Source organism: Haliaeetus albicilla, chromosome 4, assembly GCF_947461875.1.
Source record: "Haliaeetus albicilla chromosome 4, bHalAlb1.1, whole genome shotgun sequence".
NCBI classification, from domain to species: domain Eukaryota; kingdom Metazoa; phylum Chordata; class Aves; order Accipitriformes; family Accipitridae; genus Haliaeetus; species Haliaeetus albicilla.
Window position 1 is genome coordinate 38438135 of NC_091486.1, and position 27045 is coordinate 38465179.

Here is a 27045-nt window from a genome sequence, read left to right on the forward strand (position 1 = left end):
AACCAAACCTTTCAAATCACTTCAGCACAAAATTTATCCAAACACAGTGTTCTTTTTATTGTATATTAATATATCAAACCATTTAGAGCTAACATGAAGGCCACAAAAAATACTATTAAAATATTTTACAATTTTTTTTTTTTTTTTAAACATGCCATCTTAAGACAGTAATTCCAGCCTGAGATCTGTCAGGAGGGTCAAAGTTACCTATCCTATGATGTCTGTTCTTTATACATGATGTGGAATGGAGTGAGAGGACAGCAAATGATGACCAAATGCAAAGAAAAGGCAGTAGCAGTTAGTCAGAGATAGCTTATTATAAGCATTTTTCATATCTCCACCGAAATATCTACAAAAATTCCTGATAGCCTCATTCCAACACTTTGAAAACACCATGTTAGTGCACTTCAAATCACTTCTTGATGAGAAACAGTAGGAAGACGTGAAGCATTAAAGCATCCTACACATTTCGAGCATCCTCAAAAGACCATCTGTTTTAATTTTGAAAAACATTTAATAGCTGGCTAGCCCACAAAATTCAATAAAATCCTCTTTAACTGCAATATAAATTTAAAATCCAATAGCAAGGTATGTTATTATATGAAAATTTTATTATCTAGATTTTATAACCAACTAGAATGCATAGATTCGGTTTTGTATTAAACAGGGCAACTTTTCTCAGTTATTTTATTTCCTTTCTCTATTGCCTGCATTTTTTCTGATGGTTCAATAAAAAACCATCATTCTGTTTTCTTCTAATATTTCAAGGAAATTTGAACTTTATATTTTTATAAGCACTCTAGGAAGAGCTTGTTCTTGGGCAAAATCATCTCTGAAATCAGTGGAATACCATTTGGCCTTTAGACTACATGCTGGGGGAAAAAAGGGGTCAAAGGGGGGTAAGAAAAAAAAAGTAAAGACTTTAAAATGTACATGTGAAAGGGGACTGTAAAATGACAGATTAAAGTACATCCAACATTGTTACTGTGTAGTCAGAACAGATTGCTTCACTTCTCCCTTTTGATTAGTCATGATCATTTATGCTTCCATTTGCCTTTACATTCTGTTCTTGGTACTTGTGAAGCTGCTCCATGAAGCCAGGATTTGGACAAGCCACAGGCCTTGCATTTTTCACCAAGGAAAAGGCTCTAGCAAAACTTAGTCTTTCTGAATTCATTAGAAAGCCAATGACTACTGCCGCTGCACGGGAGACTCCTGCATTACAGTGGACCAGTACCACACCATCCTTCAAGAAACAAATGAAACATAAGTTGGGATATTCATTAAGTAGATAGCAACAAGTATTAGAAACTTTATATAAAAATCTATTAAGACTTATTAAAAGCTCCTCGCTGAGCTCAAAGCAAGTATTTACACATACAAGTAACTCCAAACACAGACATATAAGCCCCAAATTAAATACTTTTCTAACTAAAGCAACTTTATAATTATCAAATACTTCAAACCTAATTCATACCTTAGAACTAAAAAAACATTCTTCTGTCCATTTCCCCAGACCTTGCAGCAGCCCCCTCATGTAAAAAACAAATCACAGACCTCTGGGATACTGAGATATCTGATCTAATTGGGTGCCAATTTTAAAATAGATTTTATTTGCAGTATGGAAAGGAACTTCACTGTATCTTGTTACCAGGTTAAAAACATAGCAAGGCAGCAAACAGCTAGGCACAGAGGCAGATTTTAGAACATTTTGTAGTTCCAGTTGCACGCTTCTTGCGTACTCTGGAGTTCATCAGTGATGATTCTGGGTAAGCAGGATCATGCACAGGACCAGAAAAACCAGAAAAGATATCGTGTGATTTGCAGCAAATCTCTACCTCCCCATCACACCGCTGGTACAACTGGAGCAGCTGGTACCGCTGGTACAACTAAGGTCCCTTAAGTGGGGACTAAGGTGCAAAATCCAAAACTACTGAACCTCCCATAAATTCACAAATGTTTCTCCTGGGGTTTAAATTCAGGCTTGAATTATCTATAAAATTAATGGTTTTATCCTACTTCAACATTTCCTACACAATCTTTGAGACACCTGAATGACTCTTTAAAAAGACATTGCAAGTTACCTTAAGAAATAATGGGCGTGAGTTAACACAAAAACAACTAGACAATCTAGTGTGGCTTAGGCAAAGTTTGCAAGGCCAAGGCTTCGTCGTGTTGTCATGTTGGTATGTCAGACTATGACCTGGAAAAGACTCAGTCCAAACTGTCTGCCAAATGCCACTTTCACAAAAAAAAAAAACAACCCACAACAAAAATAAAACAACAAAAAAATCCCTAACACCTAGCAACTCCATATTCTGAATAAAGGTACTGAAACATGACACAATGAGCTTAGATACTTGAGGCTAAACAAATATATTCTAGATACAAACAGCCTGCTCTGTCTGCCCTTAACAGGCACAAATTATTCAAAGGGCATTTTACCCAGAGGAAAAAAAGACCTTATAAAGCACCAGGGTTCCTTTCCAGGAACTTGATGGCTTACATTACAGACCTGGGAGTTGCAATTATCTGGTATATTAATAAACACACAGAGCAGAAAATGGTTCCTGCTCCAAAAATCTTCCAGTTTAAATAATAAGACAAAGAAGCATGAAATTGAGTGTTGTTATCCTTGTTGAAGAAATGCCAAGCTGAGACTAGAAGAATGACTTGCTCAAGTTAACACAATAAGATTATGGTAGAGCTAGGAACTGAATCTAAGCTCCTGCATCCCAGCACAATGAATTGCAATACCACCCTTTTTTGCGATGGAAATCACGTGCCCTTTGCATTGTCTGCTGGAAATCACAATCTTCATTCCCTTTCTCACATTCACAGGGGCATGCTTCCCAATCACACAGACTACAGAGTGGAAAGAGACTTGCACATGTATTTCAACTACCCAAGGAAGTGCCAGTGGTGACCTGTAAATTCAGTATGTCCTTTATAATAATGACATTAAAATTATGACATTAAGAATTAAATTTACGCCACTGCTAATGAAGCAATTCCTGAAGCCTATTCACTGTAGATCTGGAGTAGTTTTTACTGATTTAATGGGAGTTATTTCAGACATAACATACCATAATCGAGATCAATATCTAGCAGTGGCACTGAGGGTAAAAAATAAACATTGGAAGTGATCCTTTTTTTTTTTCTTTGTACAGTTCATGCTTTACTTTCCTCTTTTGCATTTCTTTTAAGTTTTTTGGTTTTGTTTTTTTTTTAATGACTGTTCTGTTGTACATTGCCAAAAATTATATAGTGATATCCACGGAACAGACCTGAAAATTACTGAACAGGAATGAACACGGGCAATAACATTAAACCAAATTTAATACTGAGAACATGTATCTTTCCTTGCTAAACCCCGTTGTTTCTTTATACAAAGATGCATTTGGCACATAATTCTTAACTAATTTTGTATTAGATACGAATACAGAATAAAAGTGAGAAACAGACTGCAGATATGATATTAATCTCTATTTAGCAAAAACTCCTTGCTCTGATCCTGACAGCCTAACCTTCGCCTACCCAGAAATGGTCCATGGTCTTCCAAGAACCTCTTAAGACTCAAGACAAAGTTTTTTTTTTTAAATCTTTATACAGAGGGAAGCAAAATCACCTGCCACCAAGAGAAAAGGTGATTTTACAGTGGATATACACAGTGGGCAAAAAGCCTCACTGAGGAAAGAAATGACAAAGAAGCATAAAGCTTTTGGTGAAGAGTCATTGGCTAATGCAGTTCCTTAGGGATCCACTTCACTTTGCAGCAGTGCCAGGGCTTTTTCTTCAGGAGGAACAGAGGGAGCAATGAGAGATGTTCATGAATGAGCTAAGATTTCCTCCCTGGAAAGACAAGCTTTCAGAGGCTTTATAATTAGATACTAAACAAAAAGATCTTAAAAATCCCTCATTCATAGCACTATGATCTGACATGGGTCACTTCACATGTCATGGAAAATATGCCTGCCAATCTGGAGCCTAGAAGAAAAGGTGAGCTCTGATCAGCATCAGAATTTGTACCATGGTATCTACAGACTTGAGCAGTTACAGTTTTAGAAAAGTCAATCCTGTTACAAGTACCAGCTGGCAGTGACTTTCTGAACAGCACAGGCTTTACTTCATTCTCAAATTCAAGTGTTGTCATACTCCTTCATTAAGTTAAACACATTCTAGTAGTAATTTCTCATATATCATGCTCTCTCACCAGTGAACATCTATCCCTCCCCCACATCAGCAGATGAAACAGTAGTATCTCTTTGTGATTACTTAAACAGAAGAGCACTTGATGATACAATTTATCATAAGCTCTTTTAACACTATTTTGACAAAGCAAATAAAGTGATTCAAACCATCTGGAGATCTGTCTCCGCATAGTACTATCACATGCTTCCTGAACTGATCCTGGAGAATGTCTACTCCATCAATTACCTGCTCTTTCACCCAACTCTCCCATTAGAAAACTATTAATATTGCTGTAAAAGTTTTCAGGAGAACTCCTTAGCTTACAAAACAGTAACTGGAACATAAACACCAGAGGCAGAAAGCAACACTACACAGTTATGAATGGCAAGTCTCATTTAGAAATGGAGTGGAAACCGTAACTAGAAACCTTGAAAAGGTCATTAAGTGACAATGCGTATCGCATAGCTTGTAAATGATAAATGAGAGAAGGAAAGAACATTGTGTGATTAAAAAAAAGGTGGGGCAAGATTATCTTCTTTTATCCCAATCTACGTAAATAATGAATATGGTAGATATGGTGGAATAACGTGTGATAAGGTTTGGTTGTCAAGTCATAGTTTTGACACCAAAGCAATGGTTGTCATAAATTACACAGTAAGCCTGAATTTAACAAATATGACTCGGGGATGGTCTTGGTTACAGACAAGTCTGCCAAGCAACCCCAGAAGGAGTCCCTTCACCCTATTTCCTATGTCATGTCTTTTTCAGGACTTTGTTAGCAGTTAAATCACTGGTTGGCTCCAAGACTACTAACACATTCTCTGACAGTCTTGGTACGTAATCATATGTGGATTCACAGCTCAGTGTGCTGCATCTTCAATGGATGACCAAGGAAAAGCACCGGGATGGCTGTTGACAAACCACACAGATCTGTAAAAGCCCTGTTAGGCTTTCTTCTAATCCAAAACAACATTCCTGATGGATAAATTATAGAAAGTAAAAAAGTTTCCCTCTGTCAGATGTAGTGACTTGGACTTAGGATGGGATTTCTTTATCTAAAGTCAGCCACTGGTCCAACTGTATTAAAGAAGCATTTCTCTACAACATAGGGTAATAAATAATCTAAACAGGATAACTACTAGCATTAATTATTGATATACTGTACCTGGATCTTGGCTTTCTCAATAAACTCAAAGCATTCTGGAAAATAGGAGGTAATATCAGTTTCTGGGAGGTCCAGAATAGAAATGGTCTTGTATATAAATTCATTGAGGAAGACATTTTGGACTCCGTATGCCACATTTAGAACATGAGTAACCTAAGACCAAAAAAAAAAAAAAAAAAAGGCATTTTCTGAAGACAGCAAGCAAAATCAGCAGTAGCAAAGGTGAATTCTTCTTTAGGGGTATACAGATTGTAACTTACACAACTGCATTGTTCAGTTTTACATACATATGCTATCTATGGTGTGCTTTTCTCCAAGCAAGATTTTACAGCATGTTAAAATACACTGTGATAAATTTCAGTTTTCTTCTTTTGAGAGGAAATGAAAGGATCTGTGTTCAGCCAAACACAGACTGAAGTAAGGATTTTCAACAGAAAAGGGAGTTGTCAGTGCAGATCGAAAACAGAAGCAATAGGAATGAGAGCACAGGCCACCCACAAATCCCCAAAACTTCAAGCCTGCCCTAACCCATCAGCGTAATGTTCCTTCTACTACGCTACCAGTACCATTTACTGGAGCAGAAGGATTTCAGAGTAAACTATACCTGCACTTGGCAGGCAAGACCACCTCTGGCCTCCTGCCATCTTTGTTGTGTCCAGGCTACGGCCAGGTTGTGGGTTGTTTTAACTTACAGTGAAGTGACATTTAGATGGCACCAGATGCCAGACTGGTGCACTCCCTGTCCTGCAGAAGCACCACTGTCCGAAGGCCTTATCACCCCATTACTGAAACAGAGAAGAGTAAAAAGACCAAAGTTCGGGACAGACTTAGAGCTGCTGCTTTGTTTTTCATCAGTCACCATCAGGCAAGTAGGCCTGATGCTGCTTAGCATCTGAAACCACAACGCATGCGGGAATCCGTTCCAGAAAACGGCACTACACAATCATTAGTCGTGCAGCAAAGTATTTCAGCTTCTTGTGAAGCTCACAGACGTCCATCCGTCTGCAAACCGAGCAGCCTTTTAAAAGCACAAATGTAACAGTTTTTTCTTCACGTTACTTGAGACTCTTTTAGACTTTTTAAGTTCAAAAAGAAACCCACTAGCAAGCCCTACGCGAGATGCATTTTTACTTCCGCGTCACCTTACCTTGTACTTTTTCATCGTCTCGAGGTCGTGAGCAGCATCCTGCGACCCTTGAAGAGAAAACCAGCCGCTTGCCACGCTGAACCCCTTCCCAGCAGGCAGCACCGCGCCCTCAGCTCCGCCGCTCCGGCGAGCTCCGGGACCCGCTACCACCACCGAGCGCCGGCCCTTCGGACAGCGGCGACGCGCCCGGCGCCCCCCACTCCCTCCGCCGACCCCCGGCGAGGCGGGAGAAGGCGCGCAGCCGCCGCCCGGCCCCACTCACCCAGAAGCAACCAGGGCTTCACGACGCCGACCTGGAGGTCGGCGCTGAGGTCCTGCACGTAGCCGCCGCCGCCGCCGGGCGCCGCCTCCTCCTCCTCCACCTGCAGGCAGGCGCCGCGCCACGTCTCGATGATCCTCCTGCCGGTCAGCGTCGTCACGCGGGTGCGCTGTTTCCGCAGGTTGGCCCGGGAGAAGCTACGGATCTCCTGGGCGAGGGAGTGCATGGCCCGGGCACCGCCGCTCGCCCCGCGACTGACGGCGGGCGCACCGGCCCCGGCCCCGCTCGGCTCGGCCCCTCCCCTCTCCTCCCTTCCCTTCCCCTCCCCTCTCCTCCCTTCCCCTCCCCTCCCCTCCTGCCGCCTTCCTCCGGCCGCGGCGCCAGACGACCTGTCATTGGCTGAGTGCGGGGGTCCCCATTGGCTGCCGGCTCCCTGGGGGCGGTGCCTTGGCGCGCAGTCGCGGGGGCGCGCGATAAAGCTTCCTCTCAGGGGTGAGGGGGGGTACCGCGGTTCGTGCCGTCCCGAGAAGGTGGATTCGGGCTGGCCGTTACTGGGGTTGGGCACAGCGGCCTCCCCCTACCTGGTGCGTCGAGCCCTCGGAACGACCGGTGTGGGAAATAACTCCCTGCGAGGCCTTCGGGTCGCCCTGCAGAGCCGAGAGTGGTCCGGTCTTTGGTGGGGTCGGTGGCAGAATAGTTGGCAGTGCTTTTTCTTTAGTACTTTACAAGCCTGGGAGAAAGTTTTGGGTTCACCTAGAACTTTCTCTTTTTAATTACTCTTTTTTTATTATTACTATGACTTGTGGGGTTTGGGTCTGCCAGCAAAGAATGCAGTAATTGTAATTAAAGCAGCCTTTCAATTGAAAATGCCTGTTTTTGAAGTAAGTGCTGCTGTTTTGAAAAACAAATCATGCAGCAATGCCTGTCTGACTGTAATTGGGACTTGCTTCATGGGAAGCATGGCAACATATTGTAATCAGTTAAATGGAAAATATTAGATTTAAATATTTCTCCCCCTGCCCCCCCCCAGCCAGAGTCATTGGGCTAGTAACCAAAGGCTAAACAAAATCAGCTGCTTAGGTTCACCAAAAAGGCAAAATAAGAAGAGAAGGGAGGCAAGGTGAGGCTGTTTTTCTCCTATTCCAAAGCCACCTAATGTCCATGTTTTCATGTATTTTCTATGAAGTATTATTTGTAGTGTTATACAGCTAGTGTGTAAGTATGTGAAATTTGTGAAATTTTTGTTTCTGAAGTTAATACTGTTCACTTAAATTGTGCCAGAAATACATTTTGCTTTTTTAACAATCTTCCATGCCGGTTTGTCAAATAAGCATGTGCTGCTACAGTACTTCCACTCCAGTGTTATAATACTCCTCAAACCTGTGCTGGCAGGGTATGACAAATTTGAAAAGATCCTTCTGATACTTCCCTAGAATGCAGCACAGAACAAAGGCAACTTAGTTCCATGTAAAGAGGTCTACAAATGCCCTGTCAATTCAAGAAGCAGAGAACAGTGTTAGGAACTGCAAGAGCATAAGTTATTTCTAGGAACGCCAGAGGCAATCTTCTGACAGGAATTAGACACAAAATCTAGTTTGTCTGAAAAAGGCAGGATACCCCACACACTGTCTGGAAAAGCAAGAGTCTAAAGCAAGAGATAAAATCAAGGAAGATGCTTAGGACAGGGAGAGGAACAGAACAGAGATTTGGACCGGATCAGAGATCAAGGTAACAAAAGTGCCAAACAGAAGGCTCCAAGACAAAGCATTATTCTCAGCAGTGACTCTCTGCAACAAAAAATTAATTTTAAATACAAGTAGAAGGTTTTGTAACATTCTGCATGGTAAATGCGTATTCAGTAGCCTCTCAAAGTGGACTGTGTTTCATAGTAGTTAAAACAATAATGATGTAGAAGATGATTCATTCATTTTTTTAAGGTCTAGTCAATAATTATGATGCAATTGATCAGAAGAAAGCAATGGAGAGCTTTAGATCTGCGAGTTAAGCCAGCAATTGCATAGTATTTCATGGCTGTTCTTCAAGATTCATTGGCTACAGCTGCCCCTGTGAAAGAGCAAGAACAGTAGGGTATCCCGCAAGAATGTGGAGAGCCTCATGCGTTGAGAAATTGGCAAGGCCTGAGCAAAATTTGCTTGCAGTCCAAACCCAGAAGCCTGCCATTATAGTAGCAAAGCTGTAGGATGTGCTTTGTAACCAACCTCTGCCCTGTACAAGCATGGGGCATGCCGTGTAAGCGTTTGCAAGACTTAGCTGTGACAGATCTGTAAGATACTTACAATTAAACAATAATACAACTACATGTTGTTCCTTAAGCTCTGAGGAAGAGTCTGCAATATGTGCAGACACAGAAAGGCAGCTGATTCCAAAGTAATTGACTTGTTTGCTGCTGCTAATGTTTATCATTGTTATAACTACCTTAAACACCAGGGGTCACTACTGGACATAAAAGCTGTACTATTGTTATCTCTCTGAAATTCAAATATTCTGCAGAAGTTTATGTGCAGAATTAATATATTATTATTTAATTAGGGCATCCATATCATAAGCATTCAATCTATCCTGAATATTCTTAGACACTGGTTTTTTGTGATGCAGGCATTTACATGCTGCTGTCAAGTTGTTCATATTTTCGATTACAAGATAGAAGAGAAGACCATCATGAGATTAGAGTTTAAAATTGGGATCTCAGTTCACAGATGAACACTTCCTCTTACATGCTTTGCTGAGGGTAGAAGACTTCTCTAAAGATATGGCAGGAGCTGGATGCTGTCTCCACTTCATGGTTAAATGTATTTATGGTATTGCTGGATCTTCAGGTTTTGAATAAGCTACTTACCGATGCAAATGCAGTAGAGTTTTAAGTCATTTTTAAGTTCATGGTTCTTCTGTTTTGTCCATCAAGAAATTCAGCAGAACCTGTTCTAGTGGGTATAAACTAAGAAATGCGTAATATAGACACTAATTATTACAGAAAGCAGTTGTACACATTCAGAAAACTCATATGGTGATATGTCCTCTCTCCCTTGTATTTGTTTCCTTCCAGTATTCATTTTGGTCTAGTTATGGCCTGTACGTACCAATGCAAAAGAGTTAGCTTCTATTAGAGAAATGATAACCAGGCATTCCAGATAGCTGAGTTTGAGAAACCAGCCTTGCACTCTGAAGAATGCATGTGTTAGAGGGTCGAACTTGATTGTAAAATGCACCAAAAATTGAGAGTCGAATGCTTATGTCAGTAATTTAACTGAAGTGGAGAATCAGACCTTAATTAGGACACTAATTACATCACATTCCAAATTGAAATAACCAGATGACTTTGAGGAGTAAGAGAAATGGGGCAAAAATCAAAATCAGCTAATATCTAACTAATAATACAGGCTTCTGCTGGAGCCTGTACATTCATTAGTTGAAAATAACTGAGAAGTTGAAAATAACTGTGTGTACCAGTTGGTCACAGGATGACTGTGAATCATGAATGTAGTGTGGTGATGAGAAAGGCAAGCGTGACCGTGGAATGCAACAGGAGGTATTTAAAATAGGGAGAGGGAAATAATAATCCTATTGTATAAAGTTCTAATAAGCCTTTTCTGAAGTGCATTGTGCTATTTGGGAATGACCATATTCAAGAAAGATTATCTCATACTTGAAACAAGTGCAAAGAATAGCTTAAAGGTTAAATTGCATTATGTATGTTAGACTCTCATCAAAGAACCCCGTGGTACTTGCACCCCTTGGGACAGGCAGCTCCTGTCCATACTGACTTGAGCAGGAGTAGCCCCCTGGCATAGTAACTGTTTCACCGCCATTTGTGCCAATGCACATATAAGCACTTCTAGCAATGACTTGTCTGCCTCATGCACTCCAGAACGGTGTGCCCCACACAGCATGGAGGCCCTTACCTGGCACAGAGTCTCAGTTTCAGCTTTGCAAAGTTGTCAAGACATGATGCCTGCTCCTGCTGTCTTTCCTATTTCTGAAGAGGCGAGCAGTCTGGAGGCACAAGCTCAGGATCATTCACACCCTAAGCAGCAGGGCAAGATGGTACATGGTACGGTAGCTGGAGCATGACATGCTAGAGGGAAGAAAAAAAAATCCCATTTGCCTTCAGAGGCATTTGCTTTGGCAAGTGTCTCTGCTTCATGCCATTTCCCTCATGTAGAGAGGTTTTGCCTGAGACAACCACTAATTTGTTCTCATCCATTTGTTTTCCATCCTCTAGACTTGTCTACATCTGGTAGGCAAGGAAAGAATATTCTGAAGAAAACTAGAGTCTCATCAAAGTGAGAGTGAGGTTGATGGAGAACAACTTGTCCTCTGCTCCAGCCTGGTTGTGTATCTTTGTCCCATACCTCGAATGAGGATGCAGATACTATCTCTTTTGAGCTGGTACCCCGTAACATGCTTGGAAAATTTATCTTTAGTGGGACCCTGACTGTGAAGTGAGACTTATGACCCTAAAAAGCTACCAAAGTGGAGACAAAATCTTGAAATGTCATTTTATGGGAAAGAATTAATTTGTAGCAAGGTCTCTTCTGGAACTGAATATAGTGAAGAGTGAAAAGTCTGCAAGGATTCTCAGTTTTGTGTACTGAGATCACTACATTGCCAAGGTGAGCCATATAGGCCTAAGAAACTGTACGTTTGCCAATTATTGTAGGTTGGTTTGTGTTTGTTTTTTTTATTTCTAGGATGGCAGGAAGAAGGGGTGAAGGCAGGGGCAGATTGTTAAGTATATGGCATTTTAAAAGTGTTGCCATAGTAGTTGGTCTGAATGGGGAAGGTTATGGGAAGCAGGACCACGCTGAAGGCTGTGTACAGAAAGTTATCAAAACAAAAAGTTGACAGAACATTCCTGCACATATTGCTGCAATTACACATACTGTGACCTGGTTGTTACACTGAAGCTTGGCTCAGTAAGGTGTTTGTTTCTGGATTTCTGGCTCTGCTAGTCTGTAACACATTAGATGTGCTAGACCTTATTGGCTTAATAATGTGCAGTTACTTGGGAATGGGGTAAGGCTAGAGGTGGTGGGAGTTGTCTTGATTTTTTTTGTGTGCTTTGGTTCTACATAATTGTGGTGCTCATTTACTGCTGCAAAGGGTTTCCCATTGTAATGGGTAGTATATATCCTAAGCACACATTTACATATCCTCTCTTCCTATACGCCTTTAACATACAAATCTATTAAAGCTATGCTTCTAATGTATGCTAAATAATTCTTGACCAGCTTTACCTAGGTAGTGTTTCTTCAGGTGAGAGCAGAGGATGCATTTTCATCAAGCCTGGAAATGGAGCCAGTTCCTCAAGTCTTTGAGTCTGTAGCCTGAGAGACTGAGTTGGTGATCTGACTCTGACAATGTGCATATGAAAGCCCAGTCCATGCTGCAAAAGACTGTGAACAGTCAGACGCCCAGTGGTTGCTCCTAATAATATTAGTAAGTCTGTGGACCTCCTCCAAACACTACCTTCTACCCCTGGCCTGAGGGGTAGGCAGCTTCTCTTTATTTTATTTATTTCAAGCAGCATTGTTTGCAGGTTCTTAAAAAGCTACCCTGAACCAGTGGTGTTTCCACTGGAGTATCTCCTGATATTGCTGCAGGGAAATTTCCCCACAAGCAAAGCCATGCCCATAACCAAAGGCATGGCCCTAAACACTTAACAGGGCATTCCTCTCTGCTTTCACCATACTTTGTGAGCAATCCATGCAAATGAGCAGGCTGATTCACTGATCTAAAGATGTATATTTTTATAGTGTGTCATGGATTATGCTGAATAATGAGCACCGAGGAATAGGGTAGAATGGAAAGCTGAAATGTTTAATAGCCATAAGGAGTATCCCTGGGGACCTGCTGGTGTGAGGGAGATCTGGCACAGCTCATGTCTGTGTTACATAAGTAGGATCTGAATTCCGCTCCCATTTGCACTTAGGTTTCTCTTCTTCAGGAGCACTTTGACTTGCTTCAGTGCAGTCATGTGTGAGCAAAGATGTGTGTGTATATATATATATGATGTTCATGTGTTATGAACCTTTATGTAAAACTGGGTATGTCAGCTCAGTAGTAGAGACACAGGCCAAGTTAATCAGGGAAAGGAACAGCCTATTAAGATGACAAAAACGTGACCTGTTTTAACAAAAATGTACACATACAAAGCACCATCCATTCAGGCTAGCTGCTCTGCAAATGTGTGATGGTTAACTATACAGTTAGCACAGACCATCAGTCACCAAGGCAGTTTGCCACCATTTGTGTATTATTTCATTTTAAGAATACCTTCGCTTCAGGAAAAAGTGACTTAGAGAAGTTAACTTTGCAGTAAGGCCTGAAGAGTACCTGTAACTATCAGGAACTTCAAAAAGAGAAGAAGAGATCTGAGCTTTTCAAGAGAAATTATGTTAACATAGGTGAGTTTCTGTAATGTTTCCAAGTCCTTTGAAACCAGAAGCATGGTTTTCTTTCTCCATTTTAGGAGGCAGGGGTGAAATATAAGGTAAACATGATATTTCAGTGGCTAAGTGTTGTGACTACTCATGATTTGTTTTTTATCAGAACACTCAAAAGAGCAATTTCCATTCTGCACTTCAGCTTCTAGCAGCCTACTTCTGCATAAATGCGATGAATCTGTCTCCCAACCTTCCTGTTGCTCTGCAGGTTTATTTCGGTGGTCATTCAAAGAAAATGAGAGCTACATTAGAACAAAAGACCTCAGAAGTTTCTCTTGCAGAAAAGACCACACCTACAGCCTGGAAAGCTAAAATTAAAGAAGGTAAAATCAAAGTTTATTGCAGAGTTCTTGTAGCATCTTATGTGTAGCTTCCACAGGCATAATGAAATATTAATGTTGCAATTTGTACCAGGATGCATAGCAAGTTTTTCTAGCTTCACAGAGTTCAAGAAGGAAACCATTATAGCTTCTAGTTAGGATCATAAACCGAATGCAGTAGAAAATTTTTTTTGTAGATTAGCTTAGTCAGACATGGAAGTAGGACCTATTCTTACTGTTTACCATGAAGAGATGCCTTCTATAAGTAGCAGTTAAGGTCGAGTAGAACATGCATAAGCACAGCATCACAATTCCTGAAAAAAAAAAAAAAATGGAGAATATGGTTCCTCTGCATGCTCTTTTCTTGTCTTAGCATATTGCTAATATTGCATTGTGCTTGCATGCTTGTGTGTGGGAAGAAGTTCCCTGCAGGCAGGGAAGGAAAATCAAGTGATCTGTGCCCTATCTCATTCTACATCTATAGCTTGATCCAGTCAGCCCAGAGCTTCCTAATAACTTCTGTCCCACTAACAAGGAGTGATCTAATTTTCCTTTCCCTCTCAAAATACAAATATATTCAGGCAGGAGCTGGGCTATGTTATTTCTTCTAAGTCCTAGCTACAGAATCCTAAAAGATTGCACGTGTTCAGAAGGAGATGGACACATTCATAGAAGAGAAGTAGATCAACAGGTATTAAATGCAAGGCACTGTCTCTGGCTCACAAAGTCCCTGGGCCATAAACTGTTGGAGTCTGGGAGTATGTTCTGCAGAAGCAGTAGTACATGCTTAGTCCATTCTCACACTCTTTCTTAGGGCTCCATTCTTTGGCCAAGGGTTATAGACAGGATATTGAGCCGGCTGGGCTTTTGGTCTGACCAAGTTCTTATATTTTTATTTTCTTTCTGGTCAAGTGAATAATAAAAATGAGTAAGCTTAGTCTTATAAGGTTTAAAATTCCATAAAATCACTTCATATTTTAATTACATCAAATTCCTGACCCCAGAGACTATATCTGTGAACTGTAAGAGAATACAAATTGCAGGTGACAGACTAAAGCCTTACTAGTCAATAGCATTGATGGGATAAAAACTACCATCATAACTAAGTTGTAATGTGATATTGCATATGTCAGCAAAGAAAGCAATACTGCTGGGATTTATTTTTGCTGTGGGGACTGAGAGAGGTGCATCTGTCAATATTTAGGGGATAGCTGAAAGTATTTGAAAACCAGAGATTCAAAAACAAGAAGAAAACTGATAACTTAAAGGAAAGACCTTTCTAGAAAAAGAGGTGACAACCTGGAGTATACGCATATGCACACACACATACTTAGAAAAAAAACAATAATTTTGGTATACTGCAGAGTCAAAGAATGACCCAGATTGACCTAAACTGTCTCTTAGTGTTTAATATCTTTTTTCTTTAAAAAAAAAGATAAAAAAGATAAAAATATATTTTATTCTTTAATAAGCAGACAGACTGAAAGGTCAGGGGTTTTCAACTATGTCTTCTCTTTGAGTACTTCAGTAAAGAGAAAGTACAGAATCCTTTTACTTCAACTCAAAAGTTACTCCTAACTTCATCTTATTTGATCTTTACTTTTAAAGTAGCCAAAAGCTTCCATTCTCTTTGCTTATTAAAATAATTGATCAATTATTTGACTGTTTTTATATGGAATTCATTTTTACATGTAGACCATAAATGAATTTTAATGTAGCAATTTTTTTTAAATTAGTTTAGAAAAAACATGTAAGACTAGTGGTAGAAAACCATGAATTTGGATGTCAATATGAATACATTCAATGTAATTTACTACTTTGATAACATCTTAATTGGGACAAGTTCTTATCTTTGGGACTACCTTGTCAAAACAAGTCATGAGCAGCATTTCTCTTTCTTCCTTTTCCCCCCACATACTTCCAAAATCACCAAAAGCTTACTGAATAACAGTGTCCTTGAATGTGAAAGATTTCCATTTAAGTTTGACTGTCAGGACAAATTTCCTACCAAAAAGGCTGTTTAGTATTTAGAGAACCAGTCAATGACTTTTTATGCGCAGCACTGAGAGTTCTTGGCTTCACCTTCATTTTAAAACTTCATGATTTTTCATAAGATGGAATAGCTGTCCAACCCTAAACAATGAGCTTCATTAATTCAAGTAGATGAAATCTCTGATGATACTTTTCTAATGGCATCCCTTGTTACTGGAACATAGTTCAGCAAGTTGAGAACAAGAGACTATTTCTGACATGAACACTATCTGTGAAGGGAAAAGATTTTGATTAGAGATGATTATTTTTTTTTGAGTAGCACATGCTAGATCATTAACAGTTTCATTATCAATGTCACAAAATATTGCAGGGAAAACAAAACCAAAACCCAGCCCTGGAAGATATATATCATGAGTTATTACCTATAAGCCAAACCTTTTCTGAACATGTTAAAAGGTATTTAGGGGAATATCCTCTAAAAAAAAAAAAAAAAATTAAAACCCCCCAAACACTACAACAAAAACCCTGAAAATTTAATCACTGAAGAAGTGTGTGTGAAAATACCTAAATGCAGTAGAACTAAGCTATCTACTAGGAATAATTGTTATAGGTCTTCCTTTTAGACATCCTTAAATTTGTGTTTGTATTGTATTATTTCACATCCTGCTTTATAACTCTTAAAAGGATTACTTAAATTGAAAAAAAAATTAAAAATACATAAAACATTAGTTGTTCGACTAATCTGTAGAAGCAAATTCTTTGATATCTAGTCCTCTACTTCAGTGAAAGCAATCATGCAGTGTTTCCCTAGAGAACAAATCATTAGGAAATAAGTACTTTTGAGGTACTTGTGCTCCCTGTAGTAAAATTACCATACTTGGTTTCCCCATAAGCAAAATTTTCTGCATCTTATTTCAAACTAGGCTATTTGAATGGCAAATGTTAAGACGCAGAGTCATACCATCTGTTTTTTCAAGTGACGTAAATTTGAAGTGACAGCCACATATTTTTATTGTAGCAATCTTAATAACCACTGAACTTTGGTTTTGAGCTACAATTATTTGAAGTATGAGCACTCCTCAGTGTTCACAGCCTTATTCTGTCCTGCTACCCTTCTCCACACACAGGGATTCACACTGCATACCAGAGATCCGCTTTTGTTGTATCTATCACAGTATTGTTTCCATTTCTGGTTTAAGTTGTATATTTCTGTGCTGTGTGAAACAACTGTTATGCTTTTTTATACCCTTGACTGACTCACAATTCTTTGTCAAATGGGGAAAACTTTACAGATGGAAATGTGGAAGATAACTGTAGTATTTTTTCAAATTTTTTTTTCCCACTTTGATCGTAGCTCATGGGTGTGACAATTTCGGTGATGCTTGTGTCATCCGTCTCCACTAGCTTCCTTTTCTCTACACATTTTATCTATAAAAATCTACAGTTGGGCTGTTCTGTCATACGTAAACATCAAACTTCTCAAAGGAACATTTTAGCTTGATTTTTGCTATAATCAGTATTCAAGATCCCCACTGACTGGTAAATGTGATTCATAGCAACAGTGGGGGAGAAACCTTCATTCTTTGGGTGTTCCTGGCTGAAATTTTCTTCCCCTAAATGTAAAGTAAGTTTAAGGCAGAGGGCTTCTTTTTTAGTCTTTGCTGGATGGACTGTAAAAGCTATTGTATTTAAAGAGGTATGTGCTATTCCCCTGGATTCTCATGAGAGAAAGGGAGAGGAAGGGAGCAGACAAAGAAACCTCTAATAGATTATTTTTGTACATTTATAACTGTAGCCACACATTAGTCCCTGGTGCTTACCCATTTATCTAGGATAGAAGAAGTGTAACAGAGGCTAAAGAAAGTAGGTCAGAGCACATGAGCTTGCATGTGCCTGCCAAAGAAGGCTCTGTGGGTAGGTGAAGGCACTGAAAAATGTGGGGCTAACAGAAGCTCCACAATTTTGCTGTATGCAGGACCACCTTGATGGGTCCTGTCTGACTAGCTGGCATCTGTATTCCAGCATCAACACACAACTTTCTGACCACATCCCAGTTTCAAAGAGGACAGAGATCATTCTTTGCAAACTGATCACTTGTGATTTATTCTGGTCAGTGGGCAGTTAGCATAGACTAACTCATCTTTATGATAAAGATTTGCAAGCCCATTAGGCATTCTGTTTCTATTTAGTGGCCTCATAGACATCTCGGAGATCACTTCTGGCTCTTCTTGACTCTTCAGCCTGTAAGGAAACTGCAAATAAAATGCCATTTCTAATCTAGATGGACTCCTAATCCAGTGCCCTTTCTGATTTCAGTATTTACCAGGATGTTTTTAAGGCTTGTGATGTAACCCCTGCCTAGAAACCTAACTTAATGTCTACACCCATATCAGTTCAAGACCTTAATTTAGTTGGGTGACTCATTCTGACAGCCCTCCTAAGCTTTGTTTGATAGCCAGCGAGAAAACACTTTAACCCATTTGCTCAATGGTTTCTGCAAGAGTTAATTGTAATCCTAACTCTGAAACTGTGGAATTGGATCTAACCTACCATCTTGATTCCACCTCTGTTGTAGAAGTAATCAGTGCTTCAGGCTGAAACAAGCCAAATTTTAGCCCATGAATACTTTCTAAGCTCATTCTGTTTAGCCATGCTGTGATAGCTCACACGTAACCAATTTTCTTTCTGGTGTCACAAACTTCCATAGCCACCAGGCTGACATTTGATTTGCCATTTAAGCATTACTGGTTAGTCATGGACCTGAGACACACTGAGAAAGCTAGCTCTCAAATGTTGATAACAACCTGCTTCTCTACTGCTTAAGGCTCATTCACATAGTATCGGACTAGAAGTTCTGGAGCAGGTTCATCATACTTGTCCCTCCAGAATGAGCAGAAGTGCTCATGCATTCTTAAGCTGGCAGGTTTCTGCATCACTTGAGAGAATAGCTGCTATAGGATTCATCACCAGCTTCAGACTGGCTTTGCACACCTCTTACGTCCTCCCTATCCAATCTTCATATTCCTTTCCTTTAAGTTCAAAGGCCTAGTATCTCTGACCAACTGCTGTATATCATATACAACCTAGGCTAGAAGGACTTGGAGACATGCACAAAATTGAACAGGGAGCTGGCACACATATGAGCTTGCATGCTAATGAGAGAATAGACTAAAATAATGCCCAAATACCTTTAAAGAGAGGAAAAAAAGAGAACATGGGAAGTTGCAGACATGTTGGCTTCATGACAGATTAAATAATGAAAAAGGTTTGGATTCATCAAGAAAATTACAGATTAAAATATAATAAATCTGTCAGCTTGGTTTAGTGAGGATGATAGGTCTTTTGAACCTGTTGCTCCTTCAGATAGAATTAAAAGTCTGTCTGATAAAGGCAACTGTGTTTGTTCAATGCTATTTACTATTTTTATAGTTGATAGTATAGCTTTTGTATGGTAAAGTTTTCAGCTTGTGTGCCTTTACATGCAAGTTTAACAATGTAATAAATATTTATCTAATATTAACAAATAAATACTATGGCATGACCCAAAGAACTGGGATTATGATGACCGTTTAAAAATTCTGGTCTGTTCAAATAACAGTTTGGCTTTGTGGTTTGAATTGTTTCTACCTGAAAAGGAAATATTGAACAAAATGAGTCTGTAAAAATTGCTTCTTGGCTTCTGTTGTCCAAATAGGCAGAAGTCATGCAGTGGAGAGTGCAGCTCCTGGTGGTCTGCCATTTCACTGGAACTCCTGGTCATGGAGTTTTAAATAGTCCCTGAGTCAGAAGAAGTTAAACCAAGGAAAAAAAATGCAGACAGGAAAGGAAATATACATGTAGAGCTACTTCTACAGAAATATAAGTTAGAAGGGTAGCAAAGGCTTGGCTGGCAATACAGTCTACTCTGCAGTAGTAAATTGTCCATTACATGTTTTAAAGTAGCAATGCTAGAAAAGTATACCTACCGTTTATGTGTGCTTCACTGAACACCAGGTGGAGTTGACATATATGGAGCTACTTGGTGATTATTTTGAAGCTTCTCGAGCAACATTTTCATTACTGTCTGGAAGCCCTGCAGTGAATAGCACAATTAAACCCTGAACTGCACAGAAAGTTGACTTTAAAAGAACCAGAGCTGGGCTCAAGCCAAATCTAAAGTGCTGTTTGAAACTTGACCTAAACTCATACTTTTGGAATATAGAAAGCTGTTTAAATGTTAATCATTAATAAATCATGAAGCAAATAGTAGTCGTGTGTTTTAAAAATAATTGTTGGCCTTAGTCTTCCCTTCATTTAATTTTGCCACACCTGTAAGAGCTATGCTGTTACTGACAAAGCTTGTATTTCCACTTTACTGTTATGCTTGCTGCTAGACTGGTGAACCCAGATTGTACAATGCCGGTATTTTTATGATCTAATATGCAATAAATCCTCCTGCTGAAATCCAATACATATTCCTGCAGCTTCTACATGAAGCTGCAGCAAAAGTAGCATGACAACATGGGCTTTACCCTGCCACAATAAAAAGTGATGACAAAACTGTTGACTGCTTATGTACATTCATTCACATTAACCAAGTTTGATCTTGGTGATGTCTGCTTTCTGTTACTGTGATTTCTCCATTCACATATAGCAAAGGGTTCCAAATTTTTTTTTATGTGGTTTCTATGAAACCTAACTTTTTGGCTATACCATATCTTCCCTAGATGTGCACATTTTCTCCTTCTAATAAGCAGTAAGTGTTTAAAAGCAAGAGGAAAAAAAGCTTGCTTTGTAGTTCCAAACTTGACATGGGTCCTGACACTCGGATTAGCAAGATGCTGCCAATTATGTGCTCAGCAGCATCTTGTGTCTGCGTGGGCAGTAACATCTTTCTGTCACTGAGTTTTGAACTCACCTTTCATGTCTTTCTCTGAGTTGCAGTATGGTACACCTTCTTTTCCTAATCAGGTCTCGGCACCTCGCTAATACCTTTGCTGAAAACCACTCATTTTGCAGAGAGTGTTAAGAGACACTCTGTACTTGAAAACATCTGGTCTACTTTGTCAGGCTCTAGTTAAAGAGATCATTTTTTCATTTTAATGTATCTGCTTGCATGTTAGAAGAATATTGCTAAAAGTCTGTGACTAACTGCGTTACAGTGATAATTTAGAGAATCTATTCAGCATTAGGTCTGTATGGCTGCATGGTAGTAAAAATACCTTGTATCAGAAATTCTTGTTTACTGATACTGATCCTTTCCTTATTCTGATATTCAGTATGTTTTCAAGGAACGCAGCTAACGCGGCACCATTTGCATTTAAAAAAAATTATACTAACCACAGGTGCTCCTTATCTTGTAAACAGCCTCATGGATAGTATGGGAGTTTTAAAACAGGATGCTCTGCCATTACTACAAAGTCAGTCACTTTTCCCTTCTGTGCCTCAACCTGTTATCTGTGCAGTGTGGAGACTGTGATTGCTTTCTTGTTGAAAACTGCATCAGTAATTACAGAGAGCTTGAAAGTTCTCCAGCAAGCTCTATAAGTGCAAACTTTATCAAAACCAAGTGATTTTTTTACTCTATTGTAATCCATAGTTTTTCTACTAATTCCAGAGGAAGAAAGGTTGGGATATTAAATCATAGATGATTCAGTATGACTCACAAAACCTCCCAACAAACTGTCACGATGTTGATATCGTTCCACTTGCTTGGCTATAGGTAAGTTACAAATTCTGTGATTGTTCATGCTTGAAACTTCCAGGAGACTTAATATTCTGAAAAATAATGGAATATGGAATTAAAAATTGGCTGCTGTCTTTTTAGCTCTAGGTGAGAAACAAAAAAATTGCTCTCAGCAATAGTATTTGCTCTTATTTTGCAGTGCAACTACATGGGAAACGTCTTTATTGCAAGTAGAAATATTATATTTGATATTTTTTTAAAAAATAAGAATGAAGGAAAATGCTTTGTGTAAAAAATATTACTATAGATATTATTCATTAAACACTTTGAAATTACATAGCATTTTATGCTTTATAAATTTAAACACCTTTTGAATGTTTCTGATGTTTTCCATAGACTCCAGTAGTGAAAGGTCAGGTCTAACCTAATTAATCATTACAACACTGTTGCTAGGTATTCCTGACTCGTGGACACAAAGCTGAGGCAGAAAATCAGGCCAAAGAATGAGTCAATAGCAGACTTAAGATGGGAACTCTTAGTTCTTGCTTCCTGGTTTCATTCTGAATCATAAATTATCTTGTAACTGCTAAAGTGAAGAAGGAGATCAGTAACAATTTAATTGCATTTAGGCTTCTCACATTCACTTCTATGCCTTCTAAAAATCTATTAGTTTAAAACCGCTAAACGACTGAGACTGTCTGGTTCCTATTTCTAATGTGAAAATGCAAACTGAAAATTAAATAGAAGTATTAACATGCAAAAAAGGCACAGATGGTAGTGCCATTATAAAAAAAATGAGATTAGAAGGTTAATTCTTAAGCCTATCTCCCATCAACTAGACTTGGGAGCCCTGCATCCCAGCTGGTTGTGCTGCCTGCTCAGCAGCACAGCCGTCTCAGTAACAGTTTGCGTTGAGGGACAGCTCTCGTGGAAGCCTCTCGCTGACATTCACGGCATGGAAATCTCACTATTCCTTAAAAACACATGCTTTTAATTCCCGTGGCTTCAAGAGAAAAAAATAGCAGTGCTGTGACTCATCTAATTGGCAAAATGATGTTTGAATTTGCTGTTCGTGGGTCTAGAGCAACGAACGGATCGGGAACGGTGGGAGTCTTGGATGTGGCAGGGGGTCGCTGGCTCCCTCACGGCTCCGCCTCCATGGGGGTCCCTGGGCTCTTTCTGCTTCCCGGATCCCATCGCAGGTGCAGTTCTCCGGTGCCGACAGAAGCGCCCTCAGAAAGTTGGGGTCACCGGCGATAATTGTGTCAATACACACACCGCGCAACGCTTTTCTGAGCTTCAGTTCTTGACTGCGGTCAAGAAACCGGGTTTTGCTGTAAACCCTGAAGGAACGTGAATGTTCTTCTTGGTTTTGAAGCTCACTTTGGGGATCTACCTAAAATACAGCCTAACGGCTCTGCTATGGAGAACAACAGCAACCAGCCGGAAAGGCCCGCCACTTCGGTACGCAAGCGATCCGAACGTTTACACCCGGAGGTCTCAGCGCTGTGGCTGCGACAGGGGTGCTGCCCTCAGCACCCCAACGCCGACTCCCCTCCCGTGGCGCCGAGCGGGCCGGGGCGCGGGGGCGCAGCCCGCGACAGCTCGGGCCCGCGACAGCTCGGGCCCGCGACAGCTCGGGCCCGCGACAGCTCGGGCCCGCGACAGCTCGGGCCCGCGACAGCTCGGGCCCGGCGCCGCCGCCCGCCCGCAGGGGGCGGCCGAGAGCGGCGCCACGTGACGCGCGCCGCGCCGCCGTGGCCACGCCCCAAGGGAGGCAGCGGCGAGCGAGGCCGGCGGCGGCGCGGGGAGGCGGCGAGGCAGCGCGGGGCCGGCGGCCGCGCTACGGCGGGGCTGTGAGTGGCGGGGCCCGGGCCGGGGGCGCGGAGCGGAGCGGGCCAGGATGTCGCGGTCGGTGCTGCAGCCGAGCCAGCAGAAGCTGGCGGAGAAGCTTACCATCCTGAACGACCGGGGCGTCGGCATGCTCACCCGGCTCTACAACATCAAGAAGGTGCGGGGGCCCCAGTGGGGAGGCGGGGGGAGGAACCGCCCCGGCGCGATCTCTGCCGCCGCCCGCCAGTCCGACAGCCTGGCCGGCGCGGCGCTCCGCTGCCGCGCGGCTCGCGGCTCTCCCCGGCCGCGCTGCGGCCTAGCTGCGGGGCCCGAGAGGCAGGGCGGGGAGGCGGCGGGAGCCGCGCCGCCGCCGCGGTCAGGCGCTCCGGCCCGCCCCGGCCCGCCGCTGCGCCGCCTGCGGGCCCGGGGACGGTGGCGGCGGGGGGGGAGGCTGGGGCCGGGGCTTCCCGGGCGGCCGCCGCCTCGCTACCTGGCGGGAGTCCCGGTGCTGCGCGGCGCCCACAGGCCCGGCGCCCCCCGCCGCGGGGCCTAGGCCCGGCCCGGCGCCCGCGGCAGTCGGAGCCGCTCCCGCCTCGCCGTGCGTGAGTCACGGGAGCCGGGAGTGGGCTGCTCAGCCCGGGCTTTCCCACGCCGAGTTGCGAAACCTGTCGCTACCGAAGGGAAGGGATTGGGGTAAAATTAGTAAGTTTAATTTCAATAAGTTCGAGGCGCGCGGTTGCTTAGCAGCTCCCGGCGTGAGATGGAGCAGATGTTTGAAGCCGTCGTGGGTGGTAGGACTGCTGCCCGCCTTCCCGAAATGAAATAAATCGGTGTTTGCCTAGGTGAGGTTGTTCGGCGGTGCAGGTCTTGGCGTTGACGAAAAGGGTGGGTTACGCCTCCGTGGTTAATTTCTCTTCTAGAGGAAGTCGTTGTCCTTTTCTTTATGGAAAACTGTAGTTCGTGGCCATCCCCTGCGCCAGGTGCTTCATGTAGCCTTACCAGCTTAATTTACCTAACGTGCGATGCATTATCTGGATGTGTATGGCCCCTCAATCCACTTCCAATAATGGATGTTAGTTAGGATTTTACTGCCTTGCCTTGAACACAGTTATTTTTGAGAGGTTTTTCTTATTTTAAAGGAAACATTAGTTATTACGTTCAAGCAACGAGCACATCTTTGCAGGTTTAGAATTTTAAAATTTCTGTGCCATTTGCATGCTGGGTTCAGCTGGCCTGTGCTGCAGCAATAGCAGAGGGAGTTTGAGAGTTTTAGGTGCTTACTTGATTGCTCTGATTTCTGAATGCAGGTTTCTGTCAGGACTTATCCTGCCTAACAGATCTGAGCTAAAGGATGTGTTTTCTCAAATTGTTTTGCTCATATGGGAGACTTGTACTCCAGAAGTAGTAAGGGCTGCTGGGCTATACCAAGTGCAGTGTTGATTTTAATTAAGGTGGTGTTTCCAGGGAAAAAAAGCAAATCATTGAAGTATTCGGAAGTCAGTGTTGATCCAAAGCAATGTCAGCACTTGATGTGCACTTGAGTGTTTCTGCAAATCATCACTGATGTAAATAAAGCATTTTAACTAAATTATTGCAAATTCCTGTCTTTCTGAAACAGAAGTGACGTTCTTTTTAATTTGCAGTTTTGTGCATTGGAAAATGGCTTCAACTTAAGATTTTTAACAATATAATCACACTTTTAACACAAAACAGAAATTCCCTATTTAGGGGGAAAGCATCAAAATGGGGAAGTCATTTGTGTGTGCGCTTGTTAAGCTTTGAGAGAAATATACCGGGTGAAAAACAGGCTAGGGGAATTTTGCCTGCTATAGCCATGGTTTGGGGGGAGAAGGCAGGAAACGAGACAGTAAAAATGAAACCTCGTCTTGACATACAGCTATGCCTTAACTATTGTGAGTGCGGGCTCTGTTTTCATTACCAGTGTTCTGATTTGGGGACGCTTACTCATGTTAAGCGGTTCAGTGCCTACACACACATTTCTGCTGGCATGTTTAGATGGCAGAGTCCTGAGCACTCTTTGCCCATATGGTGGTAGCTTCTGCCATTACTCACGTTAGTGAAGTGATGCGAGTGGATAGGTTCTTAGTAGGGGAGCATCAGCACTAGAGGTGACACCAGTTTTTCCTGCAAATGCCATGAACGGAGTCCAAAATTGCGTAGGTCTTACATACAGAGAGAGGAGGCATGACCAAGCGGCTTGATTATTGTGTGACGTATAGTTTTGCAAATCTGGAGGTGTCCCAGACACAACTCTGTGTATTCATATAGCTATTTGTGATTCAAATAGTTGTTTTCTTAAGCTGCAGTCAGTACTGCTTGACAGTAGTAACTGGCTAGCTCTGATGGTGAGCCCCGGAAGTCTTGGGATTGATTAACATGTTTTAATGTGGATCTCTGTTCCGCCCAGCTGCAGCATAACTGGCTGCTTGGAACAGTTTATTTTTCTTTATTTCTTTTTTTTCCCCTCTCTCAAAACAGTTGATTCCAAAACTGCTGTTTAAGTTTCTCATGCTTCCTCTATTGAAGATGATATCGAAACTCAAGTTGCTAGAAATAACCACACAATATGTGGTATTGCGGTTAAAGGAAATGGTTAAGAGTTTTTTTTATTAAGAGGAAGTGAGAGGTGAAGTATTCGTAGCTGCCTTACAGATTGGTGTAGATGCTGTCTAGGCAGCAGAGATTTTAAAGGATTAAGAATTTTTTCGACTGTTAGAAAGCAGAAAAACTTTACTTCCCAAGGAATTACAGAAGTTGTTAAAAGCAGTTAGAAACCTGATATTTGTACTTCATCTTCCTATATATAAATTTCAGTTTAGATGTCTTTGTGCTTATAGCTGCTAATTGTTCATTGTTTCCTGTTTATTGACTTTCTGTGCTATTGTAGTCTTCTGAAAGAGTTTAAAGTTTGTTGTTTTTAAGATAGAGTATCTGAATGTGTGGGGTTTTGCCTCTGAGAGTGATATGGAAAATACAAAAAGTGGACTTACGCAGGTAATAGTGGATGATGAGACAAAACTCACATTTGATCTGTATGGAGGTGGATTTTTTGTTGCTGTTATTATTTTAAAGGCTGACCCTTTGCTTGCTGCTTTCAGCTGTCTTTTGTACTGGGACCAGTATTAGTCCCGAAATCAGAAATCTTAACTGTTGCTGTTTCTTTCCTGTTTTTTTCCTTCTACTTTTTAAGAATTTAACCTTAATTATCCAGGCTAGCAATTGTATTATTGTTTTCCATGTAACACTTTTGTCATTACTTGCCTACAACTAAACCTCAATAAGTCAGAGACCAGGTTTTTTTTCATGCCATCCTGGCTCAGGTGAAGCTTGGATTTTGTGGTTACCTTTCAGAGCAGACTGAGACTGTGTTGGTAAGCTTTATGTAACGCTGTCAGTACTGTCAAATAAGTGTATTTTTCAAGAGTGATGACAGAGAAATCATCTTGTTTTCTGTGGGCCTGTCTCTTGTTTGTTTATAAAGCCCTTGATTACTGAGAAGTATTTACAGTAAGAGATTTCATCTTAAAATACCTGAAGTATAGATTTAGCTAGGGCAAGTAAAGAGAGTGTGATCTTGATGAATGCTGAAGCAGGGCTACTGTCAACAGAACTGCTAGGAATAAAAGTTAAGGTTTTGAATTATTTAGAGTATATGTTATTCAAACATAATGAGTCTGTTATTTAGCATTAATTGCTTTGCTAGCAATGTTCTGTTCTTCATGGTGCAGGTTTTATGTTTGTGTGCAAAGTTTTATCTTAAAATGCCATTAACAAAACATTCTTTTGACTTTCACAACTCTGATGATTACATAGTATCTGAAAAATGAGAATCTTGAACCAATTTGTGGATATGAACTGCATAACCAAACTGAAGTAATAGATAAGGCACAGAATAAATATTTGCAGGGGCTTTAGCTGACTTTATCTTTTCTGTTCCAAACTAAAAATGTGGTCCCAATCCTATTGCGAGCACCACATAGCTTAGTAT

At 41.2% G+C, this 27045-nt stretch overlaps 2 protein-coding genes across 5 annotated transcripts in view; one reads left to right on the top strand and one right to left on the bottom strand.

Moving 5' to 3' along the window:
• Positions 1 to 32: 32 nt before the first annotated feature.
• DUSP19 (dual specificity phosphatase 19) lies at positions 33 to 7068 on the bottom strand. Its single transcript, XM_069781942.1, has 4 exons — positions 6766 to 7068; positions 6504 to 6550; positions 5357 to 5509; positions 33 to 1246 (listed from the first exon to the last, which is right to left on the bottom strand). Exons 1-4 carry the CDS (start codon positions 6986 to 6988, stop codon positions 1025 to 1027), a joined length of 645 nt encoding a protein of 214 aa, XP_069638043.1. The 5' UTR covers positions 6989 to 7068; the 3' UTR covers positions 33 to 1024.
• A 15911-nt stretch (positions 7069 to 22979) lies between these two features.
• Positions 22980 to 27045, top strand: part of NCKAP1 (NCK associated protein 1) — a 62518-nt gene continuing 58452 nt past the window's right edge. For all 4 annotated transcript variants that reach the window (XM_069781943.1, XM_069781944.1, XM_069781945.1 and 1 more), the window contains exon 1: positions 22980 to 23214. In XM_069781943.1, the coding sequence (XP_069638044.1) occupies positions 23107 to 23214 (108 nt within the window). In that variant the 5' untranslated portion in view covers positions 22980 to 23106. The remainder of the gene's footprint in view (positions 23215 to 27045) is intronic.